This window comes from Suillus subaureus (genome assembly GCF_016647635.1).
Source record: "Suillus subaureus strain MN1 chromosome Unknown BJ212scaffold_5, whole genome shotgun sequence".
Lineage (NCBI taxonomy): Eukaryota > Fungi > Basidiomycota > Agaricomycetes > Boletales > Suillaceae > Suillus > Suillus subaureus.
In genome coordinates, this window is record NW_024538561.1 from 1,122,496 (window position 1) to 1,136,615 (window position 14,120).

At 48.8% G+C, this 14,120-nt stretch overlaps 6 protein-coding genes across 6 annotated transcripts; 2 read left to right on the plus strand and 4 right to left on the minus strand.

The window, feature by feature from the left end:
- Positions 1-199: 199 nt before the first annotated feature.
- On the minus strand, positions 200-809 carry BJ212DRAFT_1330257 (uncharacterized protein). Its single transcript, XM_041334723.1, has 4 exons — positions 681-809; positions 451-627; positions 270-402; positions 200-216 (listed from the first exon to the last, which is right to left on the minus strand). Exons 1-3 carry the CDS (start codon positions 778-780, stop codon positions 293-295), a joined length of 387 nt encoding a protein of 128 aa, XP_041197152.1. The 5' UTR covers positions 781-809; the 3' UTR covers positions 200-216; positions 270-292.
- Positions 810-2,449: 1,640 nt separating this feature from the next.
- On the minus strand, positions 2,450-3,926 carry BJ212DRAFT_1263648 (uncharacterized protein; the record flags this gene model as incomplete). Its single annotated transcript, XM_041330362.1, has 10 exons — positions 2,450-2,816; positions 2,867-2,907; positions 2,960-3,058; positions 3,109-3,152; positions 3,209-3,257; positions 3,317-3,393; positions 3,446-3,640; positions 3,690-3,739; positions 3,798-3,824; positions 3,886-3,926. 10 exons carry the CDS (start codon positions 3,924-3,926, stop codon positions 2,450-2,452), a joined length of 990 nt encoding a protein of 329 aa, XP_041197153.1.
- An 870-nt stretch (positions 3,927-4,796) lies between these two features.
- Positions 4,797-7,358, plus strand: BJ212DRAFT_1477159 (ras guanine nucleotide exchange factor domain-containing protein; the record flags this gene model as incomplete). Its single annotated transcript, XM_041339503.1, has 5 exons — positions 4,797-6,653; positions 6,709-6,792; positions 6,843-6,966; positions 7,023-7,145; positions 7,195-7,358. 5 exons carry the CDS (start codon positions 4,797-4,799, stop codon positions 7,356-7,358), a joined length of 2,352 nt encoding a protein of 783 aa, XP_041197154.1.
- A 363-nt stretch (positions 7,359-7,721) lies between these two features.
- BJ212DRAFT_1330278 (60S ribosomal protein L17 L23) lies at positions 7,722-8,556 on the minus strand. The gene is made up of 4 exons (XM_041334724.1): positions 8,485-8,556; positions 8,301-8,429; positions 8,112-8,239; positions 7,722-8,053 (listed from the first exon to the last, which is right to left on the minus strand). Exons 1-4 carry the CDS (start codon positions 8,510-8,512, stop codon positions 7,853-7,855), a joined length of 486 nt encoding a protein of 161 aa, XP_041197155.1. The 5' UTR covers positions 8,513-8,556; the 3' UTR covers positions 7,722-7,852.
- A 291-nt stretch (positions 8,557-8,847) lies between these two features.
- On the plus strand, positions 8,848-10,572 carry BJ212DRAFT_1444994 (IMP dehydrogenase/GMP reductase; the record flags this gene model as incomplete). The annotated part of the gene is made up of 4 exons (XM_041338042.1): positions 8,848-9,307; positions 9,355-9,476; positions 9,521-10,497; positions 10,548-10,572. The coding sequence occupies 4 exons, from the start codon at positions 8,848-8,850 to the stop codon at positions 10,570-10,572; spliced, it is 1,584 nt and encodes a 527-aa protein (XP_041197156.1).
- Positions 10,573-11,743: 1,171 nt separating this feature from the next.
- On the minus strand, positions 11,744-14,040 carry BJ212DRAFT_1477162 (uncharacterized protein; the record flags this gene model as incomplete). Its single annotated transcript, XM_041339504.1, has 15 exons — positions 11,744-12,109; positions 12,158-12,207; positions 12,265-12,400; positions 12,467-12,492; positions 12,539-12,640; positions 12,698-12,718; positions 12,766-12,832; positions 12,885-12,941; positions 12,991-13,080; positions 13,134-13,218; positions 13,271-13,683; positions 13,738-13,752; positions 13,801-13,839; positions 13,889-13,949; positions 14,000-14,040. The coding sequence occupies 15 exons, from the start codon at positions 14,038-14,040 to the stop codon at positions 11,744-11,746; spliced, it is 1,569 nt and encodes a 522-aa protein (XP_041197157.1).
- Between the last annotated feature and the right edge of the window lie 80 nt (positions 14,041-14,120).

A 14,120-nucleotide genomic window follows, 5' to 3' on the forward strand; every position in this document is an offset into this window, starting at 1 on the left:
ATCCAATCAATACAGAGTTCATATCACATCAACAAGTGGACTCACTAGTACCAGAAGCACGCGCAGACCGGATGTTAACGGTGAGGTTATCCACTACTGTGCCAGAGCCGCAACACGTAACACGCTCACGCCTTCGGGCGTGAGTCATTTGAGGGGAATAAGCCCTCGCAGACGGTGGTCGCTATGGTCGGAACGTGCCATCGGGAGTGTTGTTTGCTAGAGGACTGATCAGTATACAACAGCAACGAGTTCAGAATTGTGTCGCTCACTTGCTCCAGTCGCATCGTCTGAGTCAATATTTATCGTTGGTGACCCAACATACGAGTTGGAATCGAAAAAAAACGCAGTCTATGTCTTCACCCAGTGGTGCATGTGGACCAGTATTCTGAGCCGGGGGTGGTGCTGTGTGGCGTCAGTGTTGAACTGTAGGTAAGAACATCATGCACATGCCTGTAGAAGCATTTGACCTGGTTTGGGTCGCGGGACCATCTGTACCGGTTGAAGCCTCGGAATAGTACGAGTTACTACCACTGGCACTCGTCATTGTTGAATCGAACCGAAGCGACATGGGTCCTCCAGATGATGAGTTTTCACTAGAGCTGGGTTCAACGCCGGTTTGGGCAGTAGCTGGTGTCCGGGACTAAGTTAGCCCTCAGTGACATCGGCGACGTAGCACCTACCCAGAGTTTCTGGTAACACCGGGCCACCCTGTTCTGAAGCTGGTGAAGTAACAAAGTACTTCCAGAAGGAAGACATGATGTAGCGGTATAATCTCATCATGGTCTGGCTATTTGGTGAATTATTAAGAGTATGTTGATGGGTACTACTCACCTCTGACTGGTCTCATATTTATACTTTTGCAAGGCTGGCCCGGGCAAACTACTCGAGTTTCGCTTTCCATGGTATTGAGAAACAATGACACCTACTATAGGTAGTCACCGTAACAATTTAAAGGAAACGTTCGTGATGGCCGCAGTTCGATTATAAGGCAGTGAGAAGATAGTACAGCACCTACAAATGGTTCACAAAGGCCCAGAAATAACGTATACCTTGAAGTTGCCAGGACCGCCAAGGCAATCTTTTTTATTTATTTTAATTCTGGCAATTTGTGTCCTTTCAGAGCAGACTCTATGTAGGACATTACGGTCTAGTCTAAGGGCCCCCGGTGCCCTGTTCGCACCCCTGAATCCACGAATGCCCTGGTGTAAGGCGTATCCCACCAGTCTGCCATTCCTGCCGGCCATTTTAGACGCGCGATTCATCGGAAAGGCAATCTTAAACGATCACTCACATCACTGGGCTGTGCCTACTACACGCGGTGGTCGCATCAAACTCAGAGTACAATTGGATTTTTTTGCGTAAAAGAACCCGCGCGGGTGAGTCAAGGGTAACTTGAAACGCACTGCCAATCATGATTTTATACTATATGTACATGGAATCTTGAACAATTACAACCACTGTTGTCATAGACAAGCTGCCTCCCCTGTTCAATATTGTAACTAGCTCAACAAATACTATCATGCGCATGTTGTTCGATATTCAGCTTCGAATTGAGTCAGGACTCCGAGGTCAAATCTGCCAGATCCATGCCTTGTTTCCCCCATCCGAACTAACTAGTACATAGTCGCTGGCTGCTACGTCTCTGACTTACCTTATATTTCAAGTGTCGTAATATTCTGAGCACTCGCGAATGAAAAGATCACTGAGCCAGTAAAACAGACAGCAAAAATCAATATAGTAGCACAAGTAATATTTACCTCCAACGCGGAGGCGAAACTGACTCATCTGAAAGACAGGACTCTCGCGGAGTCCAAGTGCTTACCGACACTACAATGCATAGATATCACCAGTCTCTGACTACGCGACACGAGTCGCCCCCCGGCGCTCAATCAACTCGTACACCGTATACTATGTACATGTGCTACACCAGACTTCGTCAAAAGAAATAATCATTTGTGCGTGATACTTAAATTTTGATTGTCGCGGAGCACGAAAATGCGGTGAGTAGGTCCGTTATAGACGCGTAACGCGTGGTATAATACCGTGCTGTGCAACGGACAATATTTTAGTTGCAAAATTCGTGAGTTGCTGTAGAGGTAATGACTGCAAAATCGTACTTCTCGCATCCGGCGCTGGCTCCAGTAGGGCGAAACCCCAGGCGAGAATCCTCATTTCACCTCGCTTAAGTTGGGACACGCGTTTTTTTGGCGGGACCTCAAGGCTATAGGCAGCATGTGCCTCGCAGGTAGCATATGATATTGCCCCGCACCCTGTACTGCATGACATCATCGACACTAACGTTCCCGCAGGCTTCCCCCCCGCAGCACCACCCATAATTCCACAAGGGTCGATAAATTTGTCAAGGCGCTTTATCGACTGGCTGCCTACTTATCACGTACTTACGAAAAATGAACGGCAAGATAATATCACAATAACCAGGTATACAACATTACAACTTAGCCTTCGCCTTGACCAGCTTGGCCATCCCACCGATAATCTCTTCTGTCTCCCTCTCTATACGCGACAAGAGCTCTTCGCACGTCGGGATGTCCTTGATTAAGCCAAGTACAAGACCTGCAGTCCAGATCCCATAGTCAGGATCACCGTTCTCGAATACAATTCTGCCTCGTGCGCCAGCAACAAGGTCGCGGACGTCTTCAAACTTCGCCCCACCTGGCCGCCGCTCGATGGCGACGACTTGCTGTGAGACTACATTCTTGAAAACACGTGAGGTGTTGTTCAAAGTACGGAATATGTGGGTGGTATCATATTCGGTGGAGGCGACAATCTTCTCTTTGATATTTTGGTGGATAGGGCTGAACAGCACAAGTGAGAAGGGTATGGAGTTGCAGTGTTACTACCGTACCTCTCAACCGTGCACATGAATCGTGTGCCCATGTTCACTCCCTGTACGTGCATGTGATCAATAACATTATGATGGGGGAGGTACAATACTCACAGCGGCACCAAGTGCGAGACAAGCAGCCAATCCACGGCTATCTCCGATTCCACCCGACGCAATGTAAGGTATTTTGAGTTCTTGCGCAGCTCTTGCAAGCTGCGAATTGTTACTGTGTAATGATAGACATGGCCGGTGATAAAACGCACCAGAACAAGGCCACCGATGTCCTCCTCCCCAGGGTGACCAGCACCTGACCATGTCGTTAGGTGTCGCGATCAAATTCAAACATATAGACGAAAGACTCACATTCGAAACCGTCTATACTCACAACATCAACGCCCAGTCGTTCTGCGGACTGCATGCCCGCTTTAGCCATGAAATATGCAGCGTAGTCTGATTAAACGGGGAGCGAACCTTGGCGTGTCGAATCGTAGTGCACTTGTGTATTACAATACATCCATGCGACTTGAAGAACTCGATGAGCTTTCCCGCTATGAGTTGTGTCAAAATCATTGTGACTGATGGGAACATGAGATTACACACGATTGTTCCCTGCTGTTTCAAATATCTTGACGCCCTCTTCTACAGCTACACGCGCGAAACCTTCGTAGTCTGGTGGGTTAATCGAGGGTAGAATCGTCAGGTTTACGCCAAAGGGCTTGTCAGTTGCTGCGCGTGTTTCACGAATCACAGTGCGCAACGCTTCAGGATCCGGCTGGGTGAGTGCGGTGATTAATCCTACAGCAAATTTAGCGGATGCCGCTGAGAAGCGAACAGTATTGCACACCAAGACCTCCCGCATTCGACACGGCAGCAGGAAGTGGAGGTTTTCCGACCCTACGCACAACAATCAGATCATTCTTAACAGAACTTCACCGGCACGAATGACGTTTACCATTGCATACCCCCTTGTACTACTGGGCTATCGACAGTGGAACAAGTCGTAAATATGCCTTCCGAACAGCAAACGTACATTAACTTACACACGGATGCCCAGAAGTTTGGTCAATGCAGTTGTAATCATTCTGCCTGGATTATATCTTGAATGCTCCTGGTATACTCGGTTCGCTTTGAGATGTATACAAAGCAACAGTGAGCCTGGTATGAGAATGTGAAACGGGTGTATGCGTGATGAACAAAGGTCTGTGGGCTGGGCAAGCAAACTAATGCGTTGAGTGCTGAGGGTGACTCTGCACCGGTAAGAGAATCCCGAGACTACATATACGACGCTTTTCTATGGGCGCTCGGTCAGTTCCCTCGGTGACAGGTAACCGGCATGTGATTATAATACAACCGGTTGCCAACTTGGACCTTTAAGCGCTTTATTAACATTGCTACTACTAGAGTGCTTGCAATCACATTCAATTGCGCCATTCAACCCATCATCATCAAATCCAACTTACGTAGGCTACAAGTATAGCACGCAATGGTGGGCTCGTGTAACCGGTGACTAACTTTAAAAATTGCATAGGACTCGGTGCGTTATGCACCTGAATGATGACCTCAGATCTTGCTAGTGACTACTAGTAGGTCACTCTGAAGTTGATACTGGTACGCCTTACTTAGAATGAAAGTGTGGCATCTGATATTACCATGTTCAAAGGATCTCTGCTTGAAAGTTCAGGCTTAAGACCTATAATCTCCCTTCGCAGAATATAAAAATGTGCCTCAACGAAGAAGTTTCGTGGCTTTGACTGTGGATACAAGTTGTTGCACTGTCCTCAAGTGTGGACATACTTCCTCATGCCAAAACTGACTTGTGGATCAAAACTAAAGTTCACAACGTCCACAGCTAAACAATGGGTGGCAATCTAGAGCCTCACTATAAAAACTTGATGCTATCTGAAACCACTTGCTCTCGCATATTATTGGCATTGATACCTGTATCATCTCAATGAACAACACAGTAACCCCAAGCCCCTCGAAGCCTCGCACTATCAAACGGAAAGCAGCTCCTCGGTTCGCACTAGAACCAGAACCCCAAGTCATCGTACTTGGCCCTGGAGAATTTCCTACGCAGAAGTCGGACAGCACCACCAATGACAACCTCGCTGTTTCGTCGACCTGCATATCTTCCCCCAATGCCCCACAGTTCGACATCGAAGGAACGTTCCAAATGATCCTCGGTTCTGCCAGACTTCTCCGCGAAGCCGCAGACGCACAGGACATCGAATCAATCCGTTCTTTGTCGCCGACCTTTTTTCGCAGCTTGACTACGATTTTACGGTCGATGTCGCGGCTCCCACGGGACGTTCTAAACGCTTCAGGCTACAGGAACGCGGAGTGCGGAGTCCAGCACTACAAGCTGCTCTTCATGAGTCATGTCCAGCTCCTTGACAACAAGGACTTCGAACTGGGTTGCAGGAGGCAATTTACTTGGAAGACTCTTGGATGTTTAGGTGCTGTCATGTCTAGCCTGAAAAGGCTCATGCAAGTTGCCGAGCGCGAGATGCGTCAACTAAAGCCCCTTCCTGATACTCCCGAAGAATGTGAAGAGGACGTTGAAGCGGGGGAGGTAGATGGGGTAAAAGCGGAAGAAGCGGAAGCTGATGGCGACCAGTTCTATGGAGCTCGCCGAAATTCTTTACTGTCAGGGGATACTCACCAGACCAGTGAAAGATCATCGACGGACAGGACATGTGTTGAAGAGGTAGACGAAATGGGTTCTCTTGTCAAGCCCCCAGCGGTCAAACGCACGAAACGGGGACTGGCCGCTATCCTTGGGCCACTTTCATTCAACTTGCGCCGCAAGATCTCGCAGCCATTTTTGAAGGCGGACAAAGTGGTATCTATCGAGAAGCTCGCGACTCGCGCAGGGCATGCTCGCGCAACTGCGAGTATCAGGGACTCGATTGCCCTCTTTCCCGAGTTATTTGACAGCAAGCTGGAGAATTCCTTCCCTCACCCAGATGATAGTACGGACCTCTTCCTGGACAGGAACGGTGTTCTTCAGCTTGCCTCGTTGAAGGGCCTTGTCAGGTATCTAACATCTGCAGTCTCCGATGATGACCTGGAGCTCCCAGATGTCTTCTTCCTCTGCTTCCGCTACTTCTCGACTCCAACACTCGTTCTCGAGGCTTTCATAGAGCGATACAAGGAGAATTTGTTTAGTTGCTCGTCTCCCGACCAAGTTCCCATTCAGTCCATGCACGTCAAGATGCGTGTAGCTCGCTTGCTTAACCAGTGGGTCGATCTTCATTGGCGCCACTCGGAAGATCAAGAGGTCTTCGCGCCTCTCCTGCAATTCGTATTCTCTGATCTCTCTCGAGATCTCCCCCGCAATGTCTCCTCGAAACTTATCGACACATTGCACAACGCCGCGTGCGCTAACGAATACAACGGACGTCGCCTCGAGAAGACGGTTCAACTCATTCAAGGCTCTTCGCCAGCTGAAGAGTTCCGTAGCTTATGGGAACCTCGCGATAAGAAGGCAATGGTTAAGGGGGAGTTTGCAAAGATCAAGTTGTCCAACTTCGATTCTCCTCAAGGAATGGAACTCCTGACCCATCAACTCACCGTCATCTTGTGGGAGAAGTACCAGGACTTCCAGCCCGAGGATGCTGCGCGCTTTTGGGTGGAGGAGGCAACCGGAAAATCCACTTATGGCATTTCCAATGACGCTGGCACGAAGGTGACCACTTATGCTTCTTTTGAGAAGGCCCTTCACCTTTGGGCACTGGACGTCATCGTGTCTGCGCAGTCGATGGAGGATCGTATCGAGAAGGTTCAGTTTATCTTGGAGTGGGCACGGGTCAGTTTTTCGTCATATAATCATGGCCTCCCCTGACGCGTCCTTTTACTTGCAGGAATGCCACATCATCAGAAACTACGCTGGTTCATGGGCATTGTTTTCCGCGTGCGACAGACAGAGTTTGGTTGGCTCTTTGTCGGTATGCACCTAAGATTATGATATTGTCTTCTCACTCACGTTACTTCGCAGAACATCGGTGTTAGGCATGAAGAGATTCTACTCGCCCTGCGCCTCTTTTTCAGCTACACAAACCGCATGAAGGCCTACAAGGACGCGATCCAAAGTAGCGATGGACCCACTCTCCCAACCCTTGGTACATTTAAAGACACTGATGACTTGACCCCTGCCTCTAACGATACCTTCATGCAGTTCTTTTTGTAGGCGACGTGAAGCGCCAGTGTGGTAACGAGGAACGCGTAGACCACCCAAATGCGCCGGGACATAAGCTCATCAACCTAAGGCGTTACCGCCCTCTCACGCGAGCTATCAGAGGTATGTTTTTTGCTCGTATGCCTCTTGGTCAGTACTGACGTTGTGACAGATATGGAGAGATGTCATGCCCCCTATTACATCCAGCGTGTGGATTACGTCTGCCAATGGATAGAGGAGGTCATCTGCTCTTACCTCAGTCGCCCGGAAGCGGAATGGGAGGACATATTCTATGACAAAAGGTATGATTCTGTATCCTGCTCTAGACGTTCATGAACCCACGACCCTCTCAAGTCGGCGTCTAGGGAAGAAGATAAACCGGAAATGCAGTGTCTATGTGTAACAACAATATTCGTTTTTCTTGTGGACGCTTTACCATTGCTCTCGATCTTTTATTGGCTGGCTTATGATTCAGTCTGTACACATTAGTCTGCTTTCATTCACCATGTACATTTTTATTGTCGATGCTTTGTTGCTTTTCGTTCCAACGTTTTATTAACTGGCTTATAATTTTCAGTCCACACATTCATTTGCTTCGCTTGCTTTCGTTGACCACGTATACGTATAAACACGTCCACTCATTACCTTTCCTGTTATCGCGCTGTAGTTGCTCACACACTTGTTCATTTGCTCAATATATCAGTTTTGAATGCGATTCGGATGAGATTGTGTAGTGTCATAACATATGCATAGGTGCATACAAAACATGGCCCTTGTGCTGTCGCATATCGTCGCATCACCAGCCGTGTCGAATATGTGGGATAATGACATTAAGCGCGCGCAGCCTCGATTCTCCTTCTGGCAACCTGTCTCCGGTTTAACGACGACAAGGATGACACGCCAACAGCGTCCTTATCCTTGCTCCGCTCGACCTCCTCAGCTGAAACACCCAGAATGATCTCGACGTGGCATGGGTGGCCCTGGTAAGGGTTGATACGACCGTGTGCACGGTACGTGCGGCGGCGAGTTTTCTATGAGGTGTCAACAAGATTACTATATCAACTGGAATTTAGAGTGAGATATACGTACGGGTGCTTGCTGGACGCCGATGTTCTTGATGTAAAGGTCCTCGAGCTCTAGGCTCTTTGCGTCTGCATTCGACTCTGCGTTTTTAAGGAGGCGAGTGATGAACTTGACGGATTTCTCGGGCCAACGACCTATAGTATATCACCAAGGTCAAATTTGCGCCGCCCACTTGTCTGATATCACGAGACGCACCCTGGGTTGCCTTAAATTGCTTGGCTTGGCTGGCCCGTCCGACACCACCAGCGAATCGACGGAAAGGGATGACTTGTTTGTGGTCCGAGACGTCAGATAGGTAGGCATAGGCCTTGGTAAGTTTCAAGCCTGAATCGATCATATGGTTTATACCCATCACCATCACCATGACTTGGACACTGACCTGTGAGGGCTGCAGCAACTTCCCTCATGTTCTTGAAGTGCGTACGGAGGTACTCGCCCCGAGCACGGGCGGCTGAACGAGACCAAACAGCTATATGAGTGTTGGGTTCGATATCAAAGTGCAACACAGACCTTTTTCGGGATTGGTGGCGAGAGCGGCGGCGGCGTAGCGGACTGTTTGAAGACGGTGAGCATTCTAGTGAATACAAACGACGATGACGCACCCATTTTTGAGCCTTGAGGATGTTGTCGAGCGCGGGCTTGTAAGTTTAGGATCGAAGACTGGGCAAGTGTGGCTTGAACCTTAATTCTACAGTACTTCGGAATTTACCGATGACATGGTAAATTAGCGACCAAAGTAAAAATGGCGGGCGCTCTCCTGTCTCCCTTAGAGGCTGTTGCTCATCTTGCAACTTACGAACGATTAGATGGCCTCTCAGCCAAGGATCTCATGGACTCTCGCGTCCATGGTGGTCTCACATACAATGACTTCCTTATGCTTCCTGGAAAGATCGATTTTCCTGCTTCCGATGTCATTACGGAGACCAGAATAACTCGGAATGTCATTCTCAAGACTCCTTTCATGAGTAGCCCTATGGACACTGTCACCGAGACAAACATGGCTATTAGTCTCGCCCTGCTAGGTGGTATCGGTGTCATTCATCACAACCAGTCCCCCGCTTCTCAAGCAGCCATGGTTCAAGCCGTGAAAAGGCACGAGAATGGTTTCATCGCGGATCCTATCGTCTTCTCTCCCAATCACACCGTTGCAGACATGCTCGATATCAAGGCGCGTCTTGGATTTTGCGGAATCCCTATCACAAGTACGCCATCTCCTCCGTCCCTTGAACCTGATGCCTATGCTCTTCAGAAACTGGATCTTTGGGAGCTAAACTTGTCGGTATCGTTACCTCGCGCGACGTGCAGTTTGAGTCTCCTGAGGCACCCCTCCATAATGTCATGACCACGTCTCTTGTCACTGCGCCTCAAGGCGTTACACTGACAGAAGCCAACCAAATCCTCCTGCCTCCAAAAAGGGGAAACTCCCCATCGTCGACGAACAGGGTCGCCTCACCTCCCTCCTCGCCCGTTCTGACCTTCTCAAAAACCAAAATTACCCGCTAGCTAGCAAGGATCATAGCAAGCAACTGTATGCCGCCGCGGCCGTCGGCACGCGACCTAGCGACAAAGACCGCCTCAGGCTCCTCGTCGAGGCTGGCCTTGATATCGTCATCCTCGACTCGTCTCAGGGTAATTCCGTTTTTCAGATTGACATGATTAAGTGGATCAAGCAAACGTTCCCAAAACTCGAGGTTATCGCAGGCAACGTTGTCACCCGTGAACAGGCTGCCAACCTAATTGCCGCAGGGACAGATGCCCTGCGCGTTGGCATGGGTAGTGGTTCCATTTGTATCACCCAAGAGGTTATGGCTGCAGGTCGCCCACAGGCCACGGCTGTGTTCGCTGTTGCTGAGTTCGCGTCCAAGTTTGGTGTTCCCGTGATTGCGGACGGTGGTATCGGCAACGTGGGGCACATTGTCAAGGCACTTGCCCTTGGTGCGAGCGGTGTCATGATGGGAGGGCTTCTTGCGGGTACCACAGAGGCACCAGGAGAGTACTTCTACCACGATGGGAAGCGAGTAAAGTCTTACCGAGGCATGGGTAGCCTTGAAGCTATGGAAGAGGGTAAATCGAATGCGTCAGGTCAGGTCAACGGCTCCACAAAACAGGCGTTCCAGTCCTCGAACGAGCCACACGAGAACGCTGCTACGACGCGCTATTTCTCCGAGTCATCCGCAGTCAAGGTTGCACAGGGCGTATCGGGCGATGTGCAAGATAAGGGCAGCATCGAGGCGTTCATCCAATACCTATACGTTGGTGTCCAGCACAGTCTTCAGGACATCGGCATGCGCAGCATTACGGATCTTCAGGAAGGCGTGATGAAGGGTCGTGTCAGGTTTGAAATGAGAACGGCGAGTGCACAGGTGGAGGGGGGTGTTCATGGTTTGCATTCGTAGGTGATGATAACGTGCTATCGTTATGCGTCGCTGATGTCTTTGACAGATATACCAAACGATTGTATGCTTGACATGACGGTCTACCGACCAGCTACCACTCATACGACCAGCAATATAATAGATGATCCGTCAGTACATACATCAATCTCTTTCTCGTGCTTGGCTAGCACCACCTTCTTGTTTAATCTCTCGACGTGCTGGGCACGACTTTGTCAAGTGGCGCGAGGTTGTATAGTAGAATGATTTCACATACCAGTCCAGGATCAACTCGATGAACGCGAACGACAGGTCCTCGTGGGCAAGCCCCGTTTGCTTGATGGGAGGCATTCGAATTGTCGATGTGTTCTGTTGCTCATGTTGTCTCCAGTGAAGAAGCAGCTTTGACGGCATCAAAGAGATCTCTGACATGGCCAAATATTCCCTGAGCAGGACCTTCACGAAGCTTACAGCTTCCTGACTGTAAATGACAGCAATGCTCGAGGCCGGCTGGTATAGGCATGGTGACTATCTTGTAACAATAACATGTAGAGTGAAGTAGCTAGTAGCTGCATTGATGCATGGGGATGAATATAATCTACAAACGCGAACGGTAAGTGTGCAAAGAGACAGCGTGGTTATCACTTTGTGGATTTCAATAATTTGTTCCTGAGAAAACCTAGACGACAGGGCTCGCCGCTTTACTGGCGACATGTATCCAAAATGTGTAGAATTGCTAAGACTTGCCTTCGTTCTATACGCTCTATGCTTTCAAGAACTGCAGTGTGTGCTCGATCTCCCCCCAAATGCAGGTACAGAGCTCGTCCTTTTCAGTCGGGACTAATCCTCTGGTAGACCTTGAGAAGTCCGAGTAAGAAATAACCACGAGATGGTGTGTTTGAAGCCATTCAGAGGCCGACAAACCTCGAAACTGATTTAAATGAATCTTCAACATTTTCATTATTTTTGAACCGCGCATGTGCTAATTCCCTTCACGTACCACCGACGTTCAAGCAATCCGAAGTACACATTAATCGAGTAGTGAGCATGTTCGGGTTGAAGCATGCCAGAGGAGCCTCCGAGAGCGATGATGAAAATGGTGACATGCCAGTGGATGATGCTGTTGATGAAGCAGTGAATGACAGAAATCCTGTGATGATCACGCTCCGTCCAGTGAGCAGGATCATTGGCTTTGACAAGTGATCTCATTTGTAGTGGATGTTATTGATGATATTTGTATTTAGCTTCATGTCCTGAACATTGGACTCAAATCCGCTGAGCAGAGCCGCTGATGTATGACCACGATAGCGTCAAGATTGCAGCGCATTTCAGAATGTTCTTAACAGCCTTTCCTCGCCTTGCCCATACCCATTTCTCGGCGCCGACTGCCACATAATGATCCCAATTCGGTTTGCGAAGCCACCACCACCAAAGCGTCACGGCCCAAGGGAATGGATTAAATACCTTGCCTGTGCCGTTCGTACGCGCCCAGGAGTAACACTGCACGAACACCGAACGGGAGATTTGTTCTTGAACCTTGGCGTTATATGCGTTTGTAGGTGAAGCTTTGACGGTGAATGATGAAGCAGAACCGTTGAGGACTGGCTCTATGAGTTGAAGGATATATCCAATCTTGTGACAAACTTGAGTAGAAACACGCAAAAATTACACTGGATTTACTTGAACTTCTTCCACGAACAACGTTGATGTTGGTGTTCCGGTATTTGGCCCTGGAATCAATATGTCAAACAGCAAATCGATGATAAACATGTCCCTTGTGAACTCACCAGCTAGCAAGTAAAAGTTTGGTATGTCAGGAACTGCGGTCCCGAGGTATGCGGTAGGGCCACCGTGCGCATCATAATAGCCTTGGATAGTGGCTCCATTCAAGCCTCGAACGTGCATTGGGTATCGCTCCTGTTTCTGCAGTTGGCATCTTATAGAATAGTGTAAGTAGCACTTACGCCGATGAATCCAGTCGCAGTATACGATGACATCAAATGTCAACATTTCGCCTAAACGAATGTGAGGGTGATGATATCGTTGACGGCCCATACATACCAGTTTTTGTGATGATGCCATTCTCCACTATGTTGGCAATTCCATCGAAGTTCAGTGTCAAGTTGGGCCGATGGAGAACATCCAGGAAACCACTGTTTGCGACTGCATGAAATGAAATGAGAAGGAACATGTCTACAAGTTCAACCACCGCCGACGAACCGGTCCGCTTGCAACCTGGAGCTGTGGAACATGTGAGCACAAAGAAAATTCCTTGATCAGGCACGTACGATAATCAGGTATCATATGATTATGGTATCTAGTCGGTGCGTTATCGAGGATGTATTTCGTCATCGTCTGACAAAAAAACGTTGGAACGAATGCCCCGAGACTCTCGCAGCCTGCTCACCTGACGTCGTTTCTTGAGAGTTCTGTCACTCGGGCGCACAATAGAGGGAAGATCGAACTACAACAGACGTCAGCAAGCTAAAACCATGCAACGTAGCTGGTCTGACCCAGAACATGATCCAAGCTCGGTGCAGTCGCATTGCCAGAGGGATGTTGGCAAATATCCATTTCTCAGTGTCTGAGTACGGAATATGTGGCTTGATGTTTTGTTCAGTTGTTGGGTCATTGAACATGGTACGAAGGATCTCACTCGAGTGTTGAACCAGGTCGGGGTGCGAATGAAGTTAACTACTTCGACAGACGGGTCTTCAGATACAGATGGTACGAACTGTGCTCTTGTTGTATGTCACCACCGATTACCTGCAGAGAAGTCATCGTGTGACTTACCCGGAGGAGGCATTTCCAATCACTGCAACACGCTTGTTCCGCAGATCTATTGAGCCTGGCCACTGTGCGGAGTGAAATGAAGTCCCCTGAAACTTCTGAACTCCAGGAATCTCGTATGGAATCTTTGGGGCCTCCAAAATACCAACGGCAGATATCACGACGTGGGCTATGCTCGACATTCTCTTGCCTGAAAAGACGTCTTCTGCGACGATGGTGTACCGTTGTTTGGTATCATCCCACTCCGCCGATAACACATTTGTGTTGAATGCGATGTGTGGATATAGATTATATTTCTTTGAGAGCTTAATCCAGTAGGCTTGAATCTCCGGTTGAAGGCCATGCGACTTGTTCCAGTGCGGGTAAAGGTCTGATGATAAGCTGTACCAATGAATTTGGACATCCGACGAGCATCCCTAGAAGAAGCTTCGAGGTGAGCGATATTCTGCAGTTTCAGTCGTTGACCATACAGGATATGTGTTGGCCTGTGTGGAAAAATGTCAGGAGAACGTTTGTGTATGACAACAACGTACCCTCCAAACCCCACCGACTTCAGACCCTTTCTCATATATCTATTAAAATACTCAGCGATCATACCACTCGTTGCATGGATGCACCCACTGTAAAATCGTGAAATCCAAGTTTGGTTTTGAGAGCAATAGCTTGGGATAACCCGCCAACACTGCGAGCGGATATTCAGTTGGCGTAGAATCACAACAAAGCAATACTTACCCGGCGCCAATAATGGCGACTCTTCTCTGGAGGTCAATCATGTAAGAAATGGCTAGTCTCAAGACTGTGTAGTATTCCTTTAATACTTGCTGACCCAGTACGATAGGCTTTATCGAACGAG